Below are 21,457 nucleotides of genomic sequence, written 5' to 3' on the forward strand. Positions count from 1 at the left end.
ATATCCCACATATGTACTTCAGGGAAATAAGTGATGTTCGCAACAACATATTTATTTCATCAGTATGTTGAGGTCCCACTACTTCCTATATACCTAAGCATTCCATCCAGCCACAATGAATCCATGCAAACCTAATGAACATTTTACAATGCTCTGTACCTGTATAGTTAGCCAAAAATTACCAACAATACCTTGTGCAGTGGGCATAAGTTGTTGTAGAGATACCCCAGATGCCACCCCTGGATGCTGGAAAACCATGCCATGTCGGGGCACATCAAGGCGCGGTCTCTTGCTTGGGTCTGTTGAGATCAAAAATACTTTTCTTATAATAAGCAGCAATTATTTCATATTGTCAGTTTACATGGAATACCAGAGCTTTGTCTATGAGCTTTCAAGGGTGCCTTTTTTGTTAGCTCCACCACTATACCGATGCGATTATGAGCTCCGTAGGGGCTATTGAAAGATGAAAAGCACTGGCACTCTCCTGAGTAGATGAAGGGAAGAGTGGGAATTACAGAAAATAAAAAGCTATAATAGTCTCTTTGCTGTGATAAAGTGATATGAGTATGGCTACTTTGCCTTACAATTTTTTATCCCAAGTTTTCTCTCCGGAGCTACCTGTCCTTAAAGTGCACCTGTGCCTAGACTATGGACATATTTTTGACATAATTTTTACGGTCTGTTCCTAATTAGCAGCAAAATAGCTTTAAAGCCCTCACTGACCTCTGTAGCTGGAGACACTAGGGAGGAATTCATCTTAAAGTTCAAAACAGACACTCAGAAATTGAAGCTCCTTTCCTCTAAGCTTTTAAAATCCAACTCTGGGGTGATCTTTAAGGATACATTACTTCACAGTACCTTCACATGCAATGCCCACAATGGGCATTTTTGGGTGCAGCCAGGGAATGGTTAAGGTGCAGTTAAAGTTGAACTCTGGGAAAAACACAAAACTCCCTTTGCATTGGGGCTACCCCCCATGTTGCAAGATTAAATGTTCATCTAGGTCTATGGTACCTAGAAAAAGGACTTTTACTTACCTGACCCCCACTTCCACAGGCTCCCTACAAGCTACAAGCACCCTTTAAACTTTTTTTTCTTTAACCAAAAATTAACACTAAGAGGTTTGTTTTCACCCACAATGTTTTCCCTTAAGAAAGCATGCAGCTAGTTGCAATAACACCCTTTCCTACTTCAAGCTTGCTAGAAGTGACAAATTCAGCATTCCCTTTCCCACTTCATGTTCGTTAGCAGTGCCACACCTCACATCTTCCTCCTATTTCATTTTGCAAAACAAAAGTGCCTTTTCAGTTTTCCTGTGCCTGCCAGCCCACCTCTCAAACTGTCTATCAGTATCTGTAAAGAGCAGTGCACAACTGGTTCTGCTTGCTCATAAGCATGGTATGCCCGTCAAACTAAGAGGATGTGTCTAGGCAGAAAAGACCAGATATGCAAAGACTAGGTTCACCCGCTTCAGGCAGTACTGGTGTAATTACACCAGTGCTGATCTTCCGGGACTGCAAGTAGGTGATTACAAGACCACCCAGAGAACTGAAAGGAGACATTGGTGAACTGGGCTTTATTACTGGAAATTAATTCACAGAAACATTAATTGAAATGGACAATTTTTGACCTAGATTGCTACAGGGAGACTAAGCAGATCTAAATTCATGTTCATACACACAAAACACCTCCTACATTGATTTGGCTGGAGTTCAGCATTAAGAATATGTAAATACTTTACAGCAATCCTGTCACCATACCAAACAACCTTGGTGTGCACAGTCAAGGCATACCTACACATTATTACCTCTCCTGCTGTCTGTGCCTCTGAACACCGCTCTGATCTCTAGAACTTGTCCCCAAAAGTCTGCTGGGAAACCAACACTTCTGGAAGTTTCAATCTCCTAGGTCCCCTGCAGTTCTCACTGGTTCCTTCTGGTGATCTCCACATCCTTACAGCTTCCAGTGATGATGTGAAGAGCAATAGGAGAAGCCAGCAAGAGTTGTGGAGGACCCAGGAGACACTTCCAAAAGTGTTGGTTTGTGGGCGGGATTCAGAGGATGATTTCTTGGGATTGGAGTAGTGTTCATGGAGTGTGCAGAGTAAGTATCATAATCTTCTCTTGCAGGAATGCCTTAATGGTAAATTTTAAGTATTGCTACAGGGTCACTTTCAATGTCATAGTCTGGGCACAGGTACACTTTAAACCATCTTCAAAGAAAATGACTGCCAGTTCAAACCAAGGGTCCCATCCCCCTATCCCTCCACCTAATCTTTTAGAATGTCCACACCTACAAGAAGGATGCACTAAAATAATAGACACATTAACAAAACAAGTGTGGTATCCACTCTTCCTCTCAAAGAGAATTTTCAGTTTGCCAGCTGTTCCCTACCCTTACTAAAACCCCCTACAAACAACAGTAGCTCCTCTTCTGCCATACAGGTGGAATCTATAAGTGCAGCCAGTCACTCTCTTTACCTACAAGACATGACATCAGCCAATTATGAGGTCTGCTACTGCACTAGTCCAATTGCATTACATCATAAATGCCTTTAGAATAGGAGTTTGATTCAGGTAAAAGTGATCCACAAAATTTGTATGGACAGGATACGCCAATGTATAAAAAATAGGGATGCACCGGTGCTGATACCGAGTATTTGGGCGAGTACTTGTACTTGTCCTAGCCAATAAGGAAGCCGGGGGGCGGGTCATGACGTGCTGCCTGGCTTCCTGATTGGCAAGGAAGCCGGATTCACATGCTGCTCAGCAGCCTGGGTTCCTGACCAATCAGGAAGCTGGACGGCACCTCATGACTCGCCGCCCGGTAACCTCTGAAGCCAGTGTTCTTTCGCTAGAACACTGGCTTCACAGGCAATCGGGAAGCCGGGCGACAGGTCATGGTCCACCGCCCGGCTTTCTGATAATCAGGGCACACAGCACCGGTACTCAGTATTAGCAAGTACAGAAAAAAAATATCGGTACTTATACTCAATACCGGTATCAGTGCATCCCTAATAAAAAAACATCCAAAACATCTCACTGCCAGTTTGTAATGGTTTCTACACTGGGCCAACTAGTTATGATAAATCAAATGATAAAAGTTTGTTTCTGTTGTTCAGATGCACTAGAATTATTGTCAGGTAATCTCTTTGTAGACTGCTGTAGACATACCTGCTTGTGTGAGGGCTTGTTGTCTTTTAAAAGCTTCAATATCGATTGCATTTGCTGTTCCTGCAGCTCCAGTCCCTGTTAGAGATTGCTATTTGCAATAAAACAAAAAACATACAAAAGGAAATTAAAATAGTATAGTAGCTGTAGAAATTCAGAATTCAAACAAAAAAAAACCTCAAAGTCTGTCAATGTGCGATCTGTGAGCCACTCATCACTGCGTGAACACTACAAAACACATAAGTCACACCAGACTTATCCATTTAACACGTGAGAATTCATCTGCATTTCAGATGCGTTTTTACATGCATTTTAGATGTGCTTAGAAGGTTGCCACAGAACTGACCTGAATGGGAAAATTCCACTCAATAGACCAAACACAACTAATGTTATATTCACCAGGAAATGTTTCATTTTCTTCTTAATTCCAGAAGGCCAGTATTTGGGATTCACAGCCTTGTGTACAGAACTAAACAAGAAAAACATGTTGGGGAGTCCCTATAAGTAACACAACCTTCCTGTAAAAATCTGTGATATTATAGGGACATAAAAAGCTAAGAAAAGGAGCTTACTGACTTTCAAGGATTAAGAAGAAATGGGATTTCCAGGGATGTGAAATGTATTCTTTTACATCCCTCTCAGACACTAAAGCAATGAGAATCCTTTTAAAAAAGCTGATTCTTGAGAGTTGTTACTAAAAGATCTGCCTGACCATGGTACAAAATCAATGAAGAAATACAGCCAATTTTGTCAGTTAACAAAATCATAAACCCATTAAAACTGCAAATCCATGTCACCCATCTACTTATAAACAATGAAAACAGAGACTTAATCAGGTAGGTTAGCTCTAGAGCAGTGGTCCCCAACCCCGGGCCCGCGGACCGGTACCGGTCCGTGGATCAAATGGTACCGGGCCGCCCAAGGAACATTAAATTGTTTCCATTTTATTTACTGTGGTGTATTTCTCTCGGGTTTGTCCGACTTTCCAGGACGAGAGGTTAACCGGGAGCTGAGAGACGTCACCTAAAGCCGCACCAATACCGCGCATGCGCAAAATATCGTGATATCGGGACGGTTTTAGGTGATGCCTGGAGCTGAGCGGCTGCAAGCGGCAGTGGCATTGTAGCTTTGGTAAAGAGAAGGTGTGTATCGTTCTTCTCTCTGTTCACCGGTACTTTCTCATGTTTAACAGTGCTTGGTGTACGTGTATATTGTGTTTGCTCAAATGTAACCCACAAATTAGCAAAAATTAGTACGAAACAGACGTCGTTAGAAAGTTTCCTTGGGAAAAAGAAAAGGCCCAGTGAAGAGATAGAAGAAGGGCCTTCAACATCAAAGAAACATGTAACTTTTAACAGACAATACCATGAGTCCTACTTGAAATATGGATTTATCGGGACAGGTGATTCCAATCTAAAAAAGAAAACAATCAACGTCCCCCCCTCAGCGGGCCGCGGTAAAATTATCAAACGTTGACCGGTCCGCGGCGATAAAAAGGTTGGGGAACACTGCTCTAGAGTAACCAAGTGTATATGAATCATTCCATGACCAATGTAAAGTACAATAAACCTAATATTCCTATATAAGATCATACACTAAGGGGTCTATTTATAAAAGAAATGCACAGCTATTCATCCAGCAAAACTGCACGCACATTGATTATGTGCAAATTAACCTGCTGCTGTAAGAAAGGGGCAACATGGAAAAGTGACATTAAAGTCACCCCCCCCAATGCTGGTGTAAGGACTTACCTTAAATAATGCCTCTTGATCTGATCATCTTCTTCTTTCCTGTAGTTTTCAGGAGTCCCTCCAGCACTGGTGCCGATCTCCGATCCAGCGCTGACTGCTGTGTCTTCTGTGTCCCACAGTGTCTGTCCGTGTGCACGCTACCGGGCTGCGTGCTTGGACTTACACTGTGTCTCTCCTGTTCCCCTTGGCCAAAGATCTCTACTGCGGAAGCGCCCGCCCTATGATCCTTCAAACCTTCAGACGGGAGCGGGTGGCAGAGAAACAGGTACGTTTTTACCTATTTGGTAACTTTTTTATTTTTTTAAACGTTTTTGCATAGATCTGCTACTTGCTAGCAGTAGAAAAACACGTGAGGATTTAATTATACTTTAAGGCTTTTTCTCTTCTAGAATGTGCTTTAAATATTATGGGCAGTAGAGAAAGTGAAAATACCACACTATGGCCACTAGATGGAGCTGAGGATCACTGGACATAAATACATCTTAGTAACAAGAGATGCAAATGTAACAATTCTAGACAATTCTGGAGGGAATTAGCAGATAAATGTAACCATTGCTACTAAAGGAATCCCCATAGTATCAATAGTTACATTTATCTGCTAATTATTTCCTCTGCAGCTCAATCTGGTGGTCACAGTGCAGTATTTTCCTGATTCACTACTGTCCATGATATTTGAAGATCATTTAAACCAGGAGACAAATTATACCAGGAACATTCAATTTTGCTCTATTCCCACCACAGCTGGTTAATTTGCACAGGACAAATAGACATGCAAGCTCACTGGATGTACAGCTATGCAATGTTTTCTTTTAATAAACAGACACCTAATTGTTATTTTTGAAAAAAGTTAAAAGAATAGGAAGACTACATATTCAGTAAACAAAGGAAACTCGAAATTATGCCTAAAGCTCACCACACACCTTACAATCTAATTGCACAACTACCCAGTGGCGTCACTAGGGGGGTTGCGGCTCGCACCCAGGTGACACCATTGGAGTGGTGACACCAAAATGACTGGCAGTGATTTTGGTGTCACCCCGTCTGAAAAGCCGGGCACTTGCTCATGGACTGAGAGCCCGACAGTTGCTTGAGAGAGGAGGGGACCTGGTGGCATACCATATCCTGTCTGTTGGATGTCCCGTCCTCTCTCAACTTGGTAATGGACGCCGGCAGGTAACAGCGTATGAAGTCGTCATGCACATGTGCAATGGCATCACTGTGGGGTGTCACCTGGTACCCGCTCCGAGTGACACTCTGCCTCGGGACGCCCCTGGAACTACCAATAAGTATGTAGTGCAAGGACCTGCCTGGTTGGATGCAGATAGATTGAATTAATTAGTTAGGTGCTCCTATTACATAGATTTGGTAAGTTTAAAATTGATTGTACAAAAATTGTATGGTCAGATAGTAACGTGTGTGGTGACCATAATACAGACCCCACATTTTCAATCCTTCCCTAGTTACCTAGGGTATACTTTTGTACACCTCTAATTCATTCTAAAATGCTGGTCTAGATTTAACTAGATTGTTCAATACACACATACTGTAAATAACGTTCAATACACACATACTGTAAATAACATAAAAGTATTTGCTTGATTTAGATGTTCAAATGCTGAAATGGTGTCAACATAATCTACAGATTGAGGTTATGAAGGCAAATAAACAATGGCTGAAATAGTGGATTGTTTTATTAGTAAACCATGCAATGTAGAACAGTACAATACAAATAAAATACAGGCACTGAGGAAAGTCTTTCATACACATGGTTCTTCCACAAAAACAGAGGTCAGTGACTTTCTTTTCATATAACATCGCAAATTGGCAATTTCAGGAGTTCAGGATAACTCCTGTAATAGCAAAACTCATAATGGTCATCAGATGGATGAGTAGATGAGCTTTGAAGAATACAAACCTCTGTTACAACCTCATCCTATATAAGTCCCTGTTGACACCTGGGTGTTTTGACTCAAAGCTGAGTGCAACAAAACTCTCAACACAAGAAATCCCATTCATTTCTACGGCCCCTGTTCACACCTGAGAGTTTTGTCGCAAGCTGTAAAACGCTGAATGCTAGAAAAGGTACATGAGCTTCTTGCAGACAGATTACAGCACGTTTGGCTGCAAAGACTTCAATGAAAGTGCATTAAAACACGCAACGCAAGCTTTTTACACATATCTCTGTGCGCTTGTGTGCACGTTTGCTCATTCACAGCAATGCATTTCAATCTGCTCAATAAAACGAGCGTCTTTGTATATGCGTGTCTAATATGCGTAAAAATGTGCAAAACTGCACGAATTAAAGACGTGCGTAAAATGCAAGGAAAGGCAGACGCCTAGGTGTGACTGGAGACTGTATGACTGTAACCCTTAAGCTGGCTTGCCTGAATGTTCTATCGAGTTTTGTTGAAAGAGCTGGTCTGAAAAATCTCAACAAAATCAGCTGCAGGCACTGGTTATCACAATTCAGTAGCCCAGCAGAGGGATTCTCCTATCCACACTGTAAGGCCTCATTCACACGTGAAAAAGCCGGCGCGTACAGCTCCATGCATGGCCGTATCAGGCAGCTCCTGGGAAGGACAGGTGCTACTTGTGATTAGTATGCAGCCCCTGTACTTCTCTATGGGACTACGCGACCATCCGTCGCCCTACGCTCACTCGCCCTGCACGTCGGTGTGGGTGTCTGTATTCGTACTCTGACAAGAAGGTTCCTGTCTGCGTCCGAGCCGGGACACCCGCAACCGTACGGACTTGCACTTGGAGTGAGCGTAGGGCGGCGTATGGTCGTGTATTCCCATAGAGAAGGACAGGGGCTGCGTACTAATCACACGCAGCACCTGTCCTTCCCGGGAGCTGCCCAATACGGCCGTGCACGCAGCTGTATGTGCCGGCCTTTCCTCGTGTGAATGAGGCCTTAAAAGGAGAACTATGAGGAGAACTACTACACATACCGGCGTTCGCTCACCTCTCGATCCTGTCACGGCTCTCTGCCGTGACAGGGGAGGGGCTGGATTCCCCCTCCCCGCTCTGATCCTCCAGCACTGACTGGCGGAACGGACGGGGGAGGGGGCGGCTATAGCTGGCTCTGCCTCTAGATAGGCAGAGCCAGCTGTCACTCACGCAGCTGGGCGGATCCAGACATAATTGTCGGGATCCGCTTCAGCTGTGGCATCTCAGTATACAGCGAGCTGTATAGGTGACGGGAGGACGCTAGTTTGTGTCCTCCCGTTACCCTAAGGAGAACTATGGGGAAAAGCCCTAACACCATAGTTCTCCTTTAAGTGTCGATGGGGGAATGGAGCGTTGTTTTTCTCATTCAGCATGCAGGGCCAAATGGGCAATATGCTAGAAATTTACCTGAAATAAATTATCTATATTAATTGGCCAACAACAAAAGGTCATTAGGTAGATAATGAGAATGATTAGTTCATGATTTTATATATATTTGTGCAAACTACTGAATGTAACAACGCTAGGAGCAACATCCGGAAAGTAGATATCAGTAGCTCAATGACAGAGGAATTATTATGGTCTGCTATGGGTTACTGCTTTATATTCACTGTCCTTTATCATAACTGTTGTAGCGTCTTTTCCAGTTAATCACAAACTGCAGGAAAGAGATGTCTCAGGAATCTGTTTATACAACTCAAGCTAATGCAACTGATGCTCTGACTGATGTCAAGTGTAATGCAAAACATGATATGTCCACCCATTATGGGAGGCATCACATCTACCCCAATAACATCTGAATTTGAGGGATCGACTGGAAGTGACTCTTGCATCAATATTGGTATTGTTCACTTTAAAGTCTATGATGCAAAGCATACCCAGAACCTTAGTTCCAACCTAGTGCCAGCAGTACAGGTAAGAAGATAAAAGGTAAGGTGGGCCATGGAGGAGTGCCAAGAGATTTGTCACTGGCAATATTTCCCCCCTATGCACAGCACACTAGTTGCATTTTGAGACCATCAACGGATCTTTCCTTATGGTGCCAAGAAGACTTTTCTCTCCGCTTGGTGTTAAAATAAACCCAATCTGGAACTAAATTAGGTTTAAACCCTAACTAGATGTCATGTAGTTTGCTAAAGCAGTTTTGGAGGAATTGATCAAAAGTGGAGCAGGCAGAATCTGGAGCAGTTGCCCATAGTAACAAAATCAGCTTCTACCTTCAGTTTGTTCAGTTAAGCTTTGAATATGAAATATAGAATCTGATTGGTTGCCACGGGTAACTGCTCCAGATTGTGTCTATCCTAGTTTTGATAAATTACTCTCTCAGTGCGGAATTTATCAAAACTGGAGCAGACAAAATCTGGAGCAGCAGTGCACGGCAACAAATCAGGTTCTCTCATTTTCAACTCTTAACTGAACAAACTGAAGTGAGAAGCTGATTGGTTGCCCTGGGCAACTGCTCCAGATCTTGTCTGCTCCTGTTTTGATAAATGACTCTCATGAATTTATCAAAAATAGGTAAGACAAAATCTGGCAACCAATCAGATTCTATCTTAACTGAACTGCTCCAGTTTTGATAAATTCCTCCCTATGTATTTTGAATGATTAGTCTTTTTACTGTTTTTACCTTTTTTCATCCTTTATTGCAACTTGCTGCTGATTACCTGCAGTCTTTATCGGACACCTGTCTACATGCACTCCAGCGTCTGCACCATATGAACGCTATGGGATGTTTTCCTGACCATGCCTGCACAGGGGTGTGGACATTTTTAAATCTACTTGTCCAAGGACTAAAGCGGGGGTCCAATCTACTTGCCCTTTTACAAAAAATAATTTTAACCAAAACCGTATTTAACCGCGATAAGAAGCGTTGGTCAGCGCGGTCACGTGACCGCACTGACCAACGAGCGCTCACAATTTGCGAGTGAAATTCAAAATCCATAGCACAGGGCTGCACTGGACGGCAGTATGTTGTACAGATAGTACACCTGTACCGGCGGAGGGGAAGGACCATTCGCCAAAAGGTGAGTATGCCCGAAAAAAAACTGCAGAACCACTTACATTTCATTCATATTGCAGCCGCCTCCCCTGGCTTCCTGTGTGCAACAGTTAAAATGTGATCACTGTGTTCGGGACCATGTGTCCCATCAGTCATCCCATCACCACACATGTATGCCCTGTTGGCTGTTGTGAGGGCACTGCCAGTGCCGACACACACACATAGCCCAAAAGGGCAACAAAAACAAGATACACCTATACCCCTCCTCAGTGACAGGAGCTGCTGTCAATCACTTCCTTTGGAAGAGGAGCAGAGGCGTGCCTTCTATTTGGTGTCCTATCAGGGATGCCTGTGAAAGTCCACGTAGGTCTGTAGTCCTATTACCAGGAGTGCGCACGTAAAGGTGGTCCTTCAGGGACCCTGCATACCAATAATGGGAGGATAAACCAGCAGAAACATCAGAAGAAGCAGCACACAATGCAAGTGATAACAAAAGCATCTTATGAAGTGGACAAAAAATAGGCTTTAAGATCACTTTAATCTTTCCTGTAAAATTGTTCTTCCTCCTACAATTCCTCAGCACCATGACACTTTTTAAGGAAAAGATCCTCTATACGTACTTCTCATATCGAGACAGACACTATCACCCTTTCTATTTACCTTGTCTCTCCGTATTCAGGAATAGTAACAGCCCAACTGTGTGATCAAGCCCCGATTGTACAACACTGATTAAAGCAAACGTCAAGTTATCCAATTTTGCTTTGCAGATTTCTGGCCTTTTTTGAGCTGCCAGTTTAAACCGCGACTACATTTTAGATTTACTAAATATTTTGTGGCACAATTTACGGTGCATTCTTACAGGAATTTCAACATCAGTAATATCCCTAACCATCTGATCCTCCATAAGTCTCTGGTCTCTATCTGACCTACTGTATGTCTGTGAAGGTTCTCATTCACCCAGGTCATGGTATATCTGTACAAAATATGTCAAGGCAACTGGACTTGATGTATTTTTGTTGAAGGCGTTTCACTGGTCATTCAATCCGCTTTCTCAATTCAGAATGACTTGTACAAAACATTATCTGGGAATAAATTGGAGCAACAGTCACCATATTTATTCCCAGATAATTTTTGTACAAGTTATTCTGAATTCAGAAACCTGGTTGAATGACCAGTGAAATGTCTTCCAGAAAAACACAGCCAGTCCAGTTGGCTTGACTTATTTTTTACAGATATCTGACCTACTGTATATTCAATGTAGTATTAGTTTGTTGACGTGCTTTACCGTTTACAAACTAGTTTATATACCTTTCCATAAACCTCTTCCCCTAGCACTGCAACCATCATCCATTCAGATGCAAATCATCTCAGTCATTCCAGTTTACTATAAGCCCAAATCCTCTTGTCCTATACCAACAGGGTTATTTACAGAAGGGTGAAGAGTTTGGAGAAGGCAGGAGAAGTGAACAATCTAGGACAACATAACTGATTTGGATAAATTCCCCAATTCAGCTCACTTTCCAGTTCAGCTATGTTGTCCTAGATTGTTCACTTATCCTGCCTTCTCCAAACTCTTCCCCCTTTTGTGAATAACCCTGCAAGACTTTATCCATGCAATTAGTTCTGCTGTGTGGGGCATTGTGCGGATAAACAGATTGCACATGGGAAGGGATCAAGGAATCTCATAGACAGGACAATTCTTTGCAGCAATTTATCTACCGGGTTCACCACATAGCTATCGCATGATTGGAGACTACTCTGACTGGTTCCCAGTTATCAAGCTGTGAGCGACAGCTGGAACTGAGTGCCAGTGGCTGTGCAAAGTGTCAACTGCTGGCTCCCAAAGAGGGGACAGGAGAAGATTTGTTGGGCATTGCACTGGGGAAAGTTAACAGATTGCCAGCGCAAAAGTGTTAAGCTGGCCACACAACTTACAACCATCGCAAGACTTTTGTCTTGCGATGGTTGTAAGGTAATTTAAAAAACATACGATCTGCCTATCTTGGACAGGCAGATCATACTTGCGATTATCGCAAGCCCGCCCTGCTGAGGCGTGGGCTTCCGATGAGCGCAATGCTGAACGGGCAGTGTGCGCTTGCGCACACCGGCCCGTGCGGCAGTTATCTCACGATCATGCTACAAACCAGCGGAAAATCGTACGATTCTCGGCTGGTTTTCGAACATGCTCGAAAGACTAAAGTCGTGCGACCGCACAGTAGAAACGGTCGCACGCCTTCCACACACCTTGCGAAAGTCGTACGATCTGCGGGAAGTTAGGGGAGCTCATTGGACTTCTGGCAGGATCAATCGGTATTTGTGTACTACTAGCAGCATTTTTAAGAAGATTAATCATGGGTAAATGTCCATGTCGTGAACTGATGTTCTGGCCACATTTTTTTTGGGGGGGGCTGACATACACTATAAGGGTTAGAAAGGGCACAAAGTTTATAACTGTTTAACTCAATAGCAATAGATATGTAAAAAAATGTACAACCCCAATTCCAAAAAAGTTGGCACACTGTGTAAAATCTACATAAAAACAGTAGGCAGCGATTCGCAAATCTCATAAGCCCATATTTTATTCACAAGAGAAAATAGAAAACATATCAAATGTTTAAACTGAGAAAATTTACTAATTTAAGAAAAAATAATGTCATTTTAAAATTGATGGCAGCAACGCTTCTCAAAAAAGTCTGGACAGGGCAACAAAAAGCTGGCAAAGTAAAGGTGCCCATACACCTTACGACCATCGCAAAACTTTTGTCTTGCGATGGTCGTACGCTTATTGAAAGCTCGTACGATCTGCCCACCTTGGACGGGCAGATCGTACTTGCGATCATCGAAAGCCCGCCCCGCTATTGCAGTAGCGTGCTGGACTTACCTGAGACCCTGCAGAGCACACCATAGATCCTGCGTAGCCCACCTGAGACTCTCTATGGTGGGCTCTGCAGGGTCCCAGGTGGGCTGGTCGGGTCGTCGGGATCTCTTTCCCTGTACCTCCTCCCAACTCTTCTTACCTGCTCACTGGAGTGAACATGTTTATCTGCCATGCATGGGAAAAGCACAGTTTGACTTTAAGGCCTTGTTCACACCAAGCGCGGAGCATGTGCAGAGCAGAGCAGTTGCAGACCGGATCAAAACTGCGTTCAATGTATTCCAATGGTATTTTTTGCTCCAGCTCACATTGCAGCGTTCAGTTCCAGAGCAGGTGAAAAAACTGCAGCAGGCCCTATTTTACCTGCTCTGGATCTGCAAGCGCTTTAAAGACGCATGCAAATGCCTGGAACGCACTGAAAGCCCATTTTAAAATTTAAAAAAATATTATTATTTTTTTACCAAAAACGTGTCAAAAACGCATCTAAAAGACAAGCGTGCATGTGCAGAAACCTGACCTGATCTGCTCTGCATTTGGTGTGAACAAGCCCTGAGGCTGGGTTCACACCTGGACATTCCAAATAGGAGCGTTTTATACTCTTTTTTTTTTTAGCACGTTTCAAAACACGTTTTTTTGTTCACTGAAATGCGCGTTCGACGCTCGTTTTTTAACCTCCCTGGCAGCATGATTTTTTTTTTCCCTTTTTTCTCCATCTTTTTTTTTTACTTTTTAAACTTCCCGCCGGTTTCGCCCCCCCTGCGATGCGGACGCTCGCAAGGGACGGAACCCAGAAGACGGCAGCGGCCGGAGGACACAGCGGGGATCGCGAACAAGGTAAGACCTACACTGTATTCCCGAGTGTGGCTCAGGGTTACCGCTTTGTTAACCCCCGAGCCACACTCAGGAATACCAATGGATACGCGCTGAAATACGCGACAAAGAAGCTCCTGTACTATTTCGGGCGTAGGGCGTTTTCCAGCGCGACAAATCGGAGTGAAACACGCCCGGGTGGGAACCATGCCCATAGCACTCAATAGGATTTCACTTGCTGAGCGTTTTTCAGCGCTTCGATCAGGGATGAAAAACGCTGAGGTGTGAACCCAGCCTAAAACCACCCTGTCAGTCTGTATACAAAATTCCTAAATCCGAGCTTCCTGCAAATAAAGAGACAATAAAGTCACCACTCTGATGGTCTGCGTCTCCTACCTTCCCTCTGTTCCACAGCTACAGCCTCTTTCAGGCTCTACAGCATTTCACACTTCTTGTGGTTTCATCCTTCAATCCCTACATGACTATAGGTCACAGCAGTGATGTGGGGTGGAATACATGAGTCTGATGGAGACTGCAGCAATAGAACGGAGGGACATTAGAATACCGTTGGAGAGGTGAAGTCTACCATCTTCTATTGCAAGGTGTTGGCATTTAGGATTTCATTACGGATGGATAGGGTGACCTTAAAGAGTCTCTACAAAACTGATATTTGGGTGAAGCGGTAAATCAATTGTCAATTTCTTATATCTTTTAATGTCCCAATTTGCCCTGCTCTCTCTGTTGACCATTATTTATCTTAGTTTTGGATTGATTGGAGGAGGGTTATAGCCTCTGACAAGTTTTTTTGCAGTCTGTGTCCTTCTTCAGGAGATTCACTTTTCTATTGTACTGGTGACCACTGTCACCAAAAAAGAAGGCAAGTACATTTTAGAGTTGTCGACAGAAAAAGAGGTTAGTGGAAATCTTTCAACAGAGAGACCTGTTACTGTAATAACTGTCTAACATAGGAATTTCCAGGACTTTGAGAACTTTACTCTATCTTTCTAATGCAAACTATTGCGTTTCTGAGATAGGAAGTGAAGGGAAGATTCTCCAATGGTAGACAGACAGCAAAAATAAACCTGACAGGCATTTTAACCCTACCTTGCTCTTCCAAAAACTAAAAAAAAAGGTTTTGGCTCTATATACACTTTAAATCATGAAAGATGGAAAAGTGGTGCTTAGGTGGGTGGGAACACCCAAATATCCTAGGTAGACAGAAACAGAGCCTGGAACCATGGCAAAAAGATTATACTGTTGTAGCATCTCTAGGACAAATAAGAAACCTGTAGATGGTTCCAATTACAACCTAAAATATTACCTTGGGGTGGATTTCCACCTTCATTCACCTCATAGATCCATTTAGATGAAACAGCACTGTATAAGTATATTTCGGTTTGACAAGCAATGCAACAATGTAACCTGTCAATGTATGACACAACAACATTCATATCAAATGGCATAAGGCATTGGGTGAGTTGGAATTTTTCTTCCAATGTTCTATTTATCCATATTGAAGCAGTAAATAAGAAATCACCGGGAAGGAGGGTTGAAGACTCTGATGAGCTCGCATTTATCACATGCTGTGTGTTTGCCAACTTCAAACAATATTACAAGAGGGCTGTGGATATGTTTTATATGGTTTTCTTTGTGTAAAACTCCTTATATACATCAATATTTATGAATGATTGACCTCTATATGGCAGGCATTACTATAACTAAAATCCTGCTATAAACCTACACAGGCTTGATCAATCCAGTAAATATTCTAAAAAAGGTAGAAGCTGAAGAAAAGCGGAGAGAAGGTATTGCTGGGCTGGTCAAGGAAGAAAAGCCAACAAAGACAGTTGATGTAACAAAGCCAAAGCGTAACACAAGCCAATGAAATCTGCTGTTGATTAGAAGCATGTTGGATAGTAGGCTTTTCCATGAGTAATGATACACAACAAAACACATATTTTAAGGGATCGTCAACCCAAAACCAATCTTTCAGTTTTGGGTAAAAGGTGATGCATTGAATGGCCTACCAGTACAATGTGATCATTCTCGTGGCAAGATCGCTCTACCAGAAGTCACAGGTCTGCCCACCTCTTGCCAGCATTATGTGGAAATCTTAAAGCAGAACTCCAGGATGTGCAAAAACTAACCCTTGCAGTGGAACTACCCCCACACTGCAAGAGTTAAAGTTATAGTCATAAAGTTATTTCCAATGCTGATTGAGTCACATGCAGTGGATGCTGATCCTGATCCTTGCAGAATCAGTTGGTCTCCTGAGCACTGGGCCTCATATCTTGCTTTAGGGTGGCTCTTTTCCCTTGCAGGGTCCCATGGAGACCCTTGTGTTTGCTAGTAAGCTGTTTCTCCACAAACACACACAAGGCAAGCTGATCTCCTTCTCCCCTCTCCAAGCTAGTAGATGGAGACTGTGCTGTCCCTTGTGATCTAGTACTGGACAGAAAGTTAAGGTGAGCCAAGCAGAGAATTGGTGCAGTTTGGAAACATGATGACTGTAAGTGCTTTGACAAAAATGTAAAGAAATACTTTGCTGGGCAATGTACATTTGTTTGATCTGAATTCATTATTGAAAAAAAAAAGGTTAATATTACTTTAACTCCTCTTTTTGGTCTGGGGATGGATTAAAGAAGATATACTTACCTGATCCTTGATCCCACCTGGCTGCTAGACCGGTGCCACAGCCTCTTCTCCCTCGGGCTCCAGTGGTCTAAGGATCTGTGAAATCCTCACGTCTAATGCACTGTCCATTAACTTGCATTAGACATGAGGACGCCGAGTAACATACCACAGCAGGAGAGGAGAGGCATAGAGGTGAGCACTGACTGCCACAGGACCAAGGATAGGGTGAGTATATTTTCTTTAGTAGACCAAAACGAGCAGTTAGCCCCTGCAGTACGGGATAGCCCCACTGCAAGGGTTAATTTTTGCACATCCTGGAGTCTTGCTTTAAAGGAGAACTATGAGGTGAGTGCTTTTCACTCACCTCATAGTTCTAGCCGACCTGTGACAATGAGACTGTCACAGGTCGGCTCAGTAGATCGGGAGGTGAGCGAACACATACCGGCGTTCGCTCACCTCTCGATCCCGTCACAGCTTTCTGCCGTGACAGGGGAGGGGCGGGATTCCCCCCTCCCCCCTCCGATCCTCCAGCTCTGACTGGCGGATCGGACGGGGGGGGGGGCGGGGACAGCTGGCTCTGAATCTAGATAGGCAGAGCCAGCTGTCACTCACCCAGCTGGGCGGATCCAGACATAATTGTCGAGATACGCTTCAGCGTCTCAGTATACTGTGAGCTGTAGCTGGCGGTATACTGAGCTTAGGGTGACGGGAGGACGCTAGTTTGTGTCCTCCCGTTACCCTAAGGAGAACTATGGGGAAAAGCCTTAACCCCATAGTTCTCCTTTAAGGTGTCTAAAGACAACAGAAAATGCTCAAATGATCTATTAATTTACAGTCAGATCAGGACATTCATATGTCTATAGTCTTCCAAAATGGCCACGCACATCCAATGCTGAAGCCTGTTTGGAAGGAAAACCCATTGAACTTAATGGATTTTCCTTTTCTGATTATTTTCTACGGAGATATGCCAATGCTGGGAGTGTCCCTAGGGTACTTCCCCTCCTCTGAATTCAATGAGTATGGTTGTGGAATCTTTCACTAGAAAAGTTGTAGTTTGTTAGTGGCTGGATCATGCATGCAATGCCAGCCATCAGTGAATGTGTATAGGCACTTTTGTAGGTGTAGCATGAATGTTCTTGGACATCTACAAAACGCTACATACATGAAAATACTCTGCATACATGAGACATAAGTCCTCCCAAATCTAATGTTTCAGCTTCTGGTAGATACTGAAGAGTTAACCTAATGGCTGCTTATATCTGTGGGGCCACAGTGGATATTTCTGTGCTTGAGTTCCCAGGGCTGGGTTTTTATTTTTTATTTCATGGCTGGAATTGGGAACACTCAAGGACAAGTTGACACAAAAGAAACACCAAGGTGGGACGGAACAGAGCAAGAACTACAGCGAGAGACCTCCCCAAAGAACTGCGCAGAAGTTAGTGAGCCTCAGCCCAACTGACTTTTTGGTAGATTTCCTGTTAGGTATCATGTGTAAAACCTCAAGCTGATGAAATAAAAACATGCTGAAATAAATCTGCCCATTATACCATATACTAGGGATGCACCGATACCGATACTAGTATCATTATCGGTGCCGATACCAAGTATTTGGGTGAGTACTTGTACTCGCCCAAATGCTCCGATACCTAGCACGAGTACTTCCTGTATCAGGAAGCCGGGCAGCGCATCATTACACGCTGCCCGATTTCCTGATTGACCAGGAAACGGTTCCATGCTCTCTCGTCACTTGTGATGAGAGAGCATGGAGCTGACTTCCAGGCCAATCAGGAAGCCGGGAAGCGTGCAATGACGCGCTGCCCGGCTTCCCGATTGGTCATGAAGCTAGCAAATTCGGAAGCCGGGCGCCGTGTAATGACGCAGCGCCCGGCATTCTAATTGGCCGGGAAGCCGGCGTCATGCTCCCTCATCATCTCATGAATCATAATATTAAGAAAGTGACCTTAAAGCATTAGTTTGTATTGCTTTAGAAAAAATGTGACCTGTCCCTTTAAGATAAAGTATCGGTAATTGGTATCTGCGAGTACTTGATCAAAAGTATCGGTACTCGTACTCGGTCTTAAAAAAGTGGTATCGGTGCATCCCTACCATATACTATCATAATTGCGTATGCTTTTTCTCATATTATGTTCTTCTCTGAACACACAATATAACAGTTTAGTAACAATAAATATTTTTGTGGAAGTATATTTTATAAAATGTACATGAACTATTTAGGTCTCCCTTTTTATGTTTTTTAGCAATTTGGCTTGAAACCAGTCCTATTTCTAATTAACACTCTACAGAGATTGATAGTGGAGGGCTCAGATGGTCTACAAAGCTTTTTAGCATGATTTCCCCAAAGACATGAGATGATCATTCATCGCCCATTTGGAGCCAGATCAGACAAATCTTACAATGATAGTAGCAGCAAACACCCACTGGCTAAAGGTTCTCAGGGGGTAGGATTGAAACCTTTTTCTGATTACTATATTTCCCCATCAGATACAAATCTATTACCTGAAGGAGTCTAACCGTGTTTTCTCTGACTGCATTCACATTTACGTATGTGTACAAGATCATTCAAAAAGCTCCTTGACCACCTTTATCAGACTTGCTCATAGCTAGATGGAACACTGAACCCTAAAAATATGAGAACTTGGCTTTACTGCTAAGTAATAGCATCTCAAAAGGAACATCTCCTGCTAAGATGCTTCGTACCGATGGAAAAATAGCCTATCACTACTTCAAAACTGCACTTCAGATGCACTGAGCGCAGACAAATGCAGGTGTTCACACTGTCTTTTAAATGGCTTACTAATGGAACTCAACAGTGAACATGTTTATGGTCAGCCCTCCAAAACACATGCCACCATATGGACATTTAGTGGATGCATATCTAGTCATCCTCACAAGTCTATGACCATCTATAAGGGGAATCTCCATTTTTTAACATATACCTGTGAATGTGATTCACTTAATGTAAAATAATCTGAACTGCCCTACCCAATCCCTCCCTACCCCTGCACAGAAGCATACTTACCGAGTTTTGACAGGCCCAGCCTCAGTTGTTGGTTAACATCCTGCAGCAGATGTCTCCCTCTCCTGTGCAGTACATCCCCATTGACTTCTATGGGGCTCATCTACCTCCGTCTCTCTACCGGCAGAAAGGCCCCATAGAAATCAGTGAGGATATACTGTGCAGGTGCGGGCCAGAGAGGGGGATGTCCGTCCCAGGATGTAAACAAACAATAGTTTGTGATAGATTAGGTGAACTGAAAGGGGCCAAAGCTGGGTGCACTTTATTTTAAAGTGCACTTATCTGTTAATATTTTTCCCATGCTGGTAAAAATAAAGTACACCAATAGCTGCTTTTTAAAAAATTGCAAGCAGGAAGGTTTGTGTATAGCAGAGGAGATACATATTATGTCTCTTCTGCAATAAAGGCTTCCATCCTTTCCATTTGCAATCTTATTTTATGTGCCTGGTGCCGGGATGCATGAACAGTCATGCGCATGTGTGGGAGTTACGTCATCCCCAGCCGATGACACCAAGCCCAGAAGAAGCCAGGTAGAAGAGTTTGGTGCCAGTGAGGGAGGGTGTGAATGTTGCATTGCTGAAACAGAGATTAGCTTAGTTCCGCTTCAAGGGCGGCCACAGGAGGAGGCCTACACTGGATAGTAGGACAGTAGGACAGGCCACCAGTACCCATCTTCATCCTGACTTGTTTGAAGGATGAGTGGTAAAGGATTTTTTCCTTTTAGGAGAATGTTAACTTGGTTGCAGACCTGTTGTAACATTTGGCTAAATCTCTGTGTGTCAGTACTGATCGGACCTACAAGGGGGTAGACCCCCGAAAGCTTGTACTGAAAAATGAACCGATAGTGCAAATTAAAAAACAAACAAACAGTACTCAACTGTGTTCTTCTTTTCTTACCAAATCTCATTGTGGAAGAATCGTCCCTTTTGAAGCATGTGCTACTGTACATTTCTGTCCATTTGTCCTCTAAAAATAGAAGTTGCCTGGCTGTCCATACTTTGAGTAACAGACCAGAAACATGTATGCCAAAAGGGCCTTCTACCTTTACATTGACGTTCTTGATGGCCATACTTGATTCAGGTCAATAACGCAGATTTTAGCCAATAATTTCCAGGTCAAGAAGTCTGCTGCATAATAGCCAAGAAAGTAGCATTTTTAGAAGGTGGAAAAGGTGGGGAATGGAGGAATGGGGGCCCCCATATTTCTTTCATTACAAATGTATTTTAACCCCTTAAGGACCAATGATGGAATTATTCCGTCATGGTTGTCTGTGCCATAAGGACCCATGACGGAATAATTCCGTCATGGGTCCATAAGGGTTTAAGCTTCCGTTATGCGCTAAATGATAACCTATATACGCATATGTCACACCAAATTAAAGCCCTTTTTGTCGTTTACAAAATGGTATATAATATGTGTTGGTGCAATAAATATGAGAGATGAAAATGGCTTTGGTTCTTAACTGATATACAAGCATCTGAAGCTTGGTCCTTAAAGGAGAACTATGAGGTGTGTGATTTTCACTCACCTCATAGTTAGAGCTGACCTGTGACAATTAAACTGTCACACGTCGGCTCAATAGATCAGGAAGTGAGCGAACGCATACTGTCGCTCGCTCACTTCTCGATCACCTCACTGCAGAGAGCTGTAACTGTCACTCCCGGCTCCGTGCAGGGATTCGGCCCTCCTCGCTCTGATCCTCCAGTGCTGACTGGCGGAACGGACGGGGGAGGGGGCAGGTACAGCTGGCTCTGCCTCTAGATAGGCAGAGCCAGCTGTCAATCACGCAGCTGGGTGGATCTCGATAGTAATGTCGGGATCCGTCCCGGCTGCGGCGGTCTCAGTATACCGCGAGCTGTAGCTCGCGGTATACTGAGCTTTGGGTCACAGGAGGACGCTAGTTTATGTCCTCCCGTGACCTTGAGGAGAACTATAGGGAAAAACACGTACCCCATAGTTCTCCTTTAAGTGGTTAATACAGCAGTATGGTTGCATCATGTTAGTCCATCCTGTGTCCTATTCCCTTCCAGGACACATTTCAACCACTTTTAAGACCTCTAGATGTAATAAAGGCAAATTAGGTTGTTTCTACATTATATTAGACAGGTTCCCACAATGCTGACATGACATTGTCTGAATAAATATTCTTATAGATAGTTGCCAACCAATTTATTTGCAAATGCTACAAAACTGACATGGAGCAACTATAATAAATACTGACCATATTGCTCC

General features: G+C 43.4%; 1 protein-coding gene across 1 annotated transcript in view; it reads right to left on the bottom strand.

Moving 5' to 3' along the window:
- LOC108788566 (E1A-binding protein p400-like) overlaps window positions 1–21,457 on the bottom strand; it is a 103,316-nt gene that overhangs the window by 77,091 nt on the left and 4,768 nt on the right. Inside the window, exons 3-4 of the mRNA XM_018558358.1 lie at window positions 3,174–3,261; window positions 192–299 (exon numbers count right to left, since the gene is read on the bottom strand). Of these exons, the coding sequence (XP_018413860.1) occupies window positions 192–299; window positions 3,174–3,261 (196 nt within the window). The remainder of the gene's footprint in view (window positions 1–191; window positions 300–3,173; window positions 3,262–21,457) is intronic.

This window comes from Nanorana parkeri, unplaced genomic scaffold (assembly GCF_000935625.1).
Source record: "Nanorana parkeri isolate BGI_ZX_2015 unplaced genomic scaffold, ASM93562v1 scaffold334, whole genome shotgun sequence".
NCBI classification, from domain to species: Eukaryota; Metazoa; Chordata; class Amphibia; order Anura; family Dicroglossidae; genus Nanorana; species Nanorana parkeri.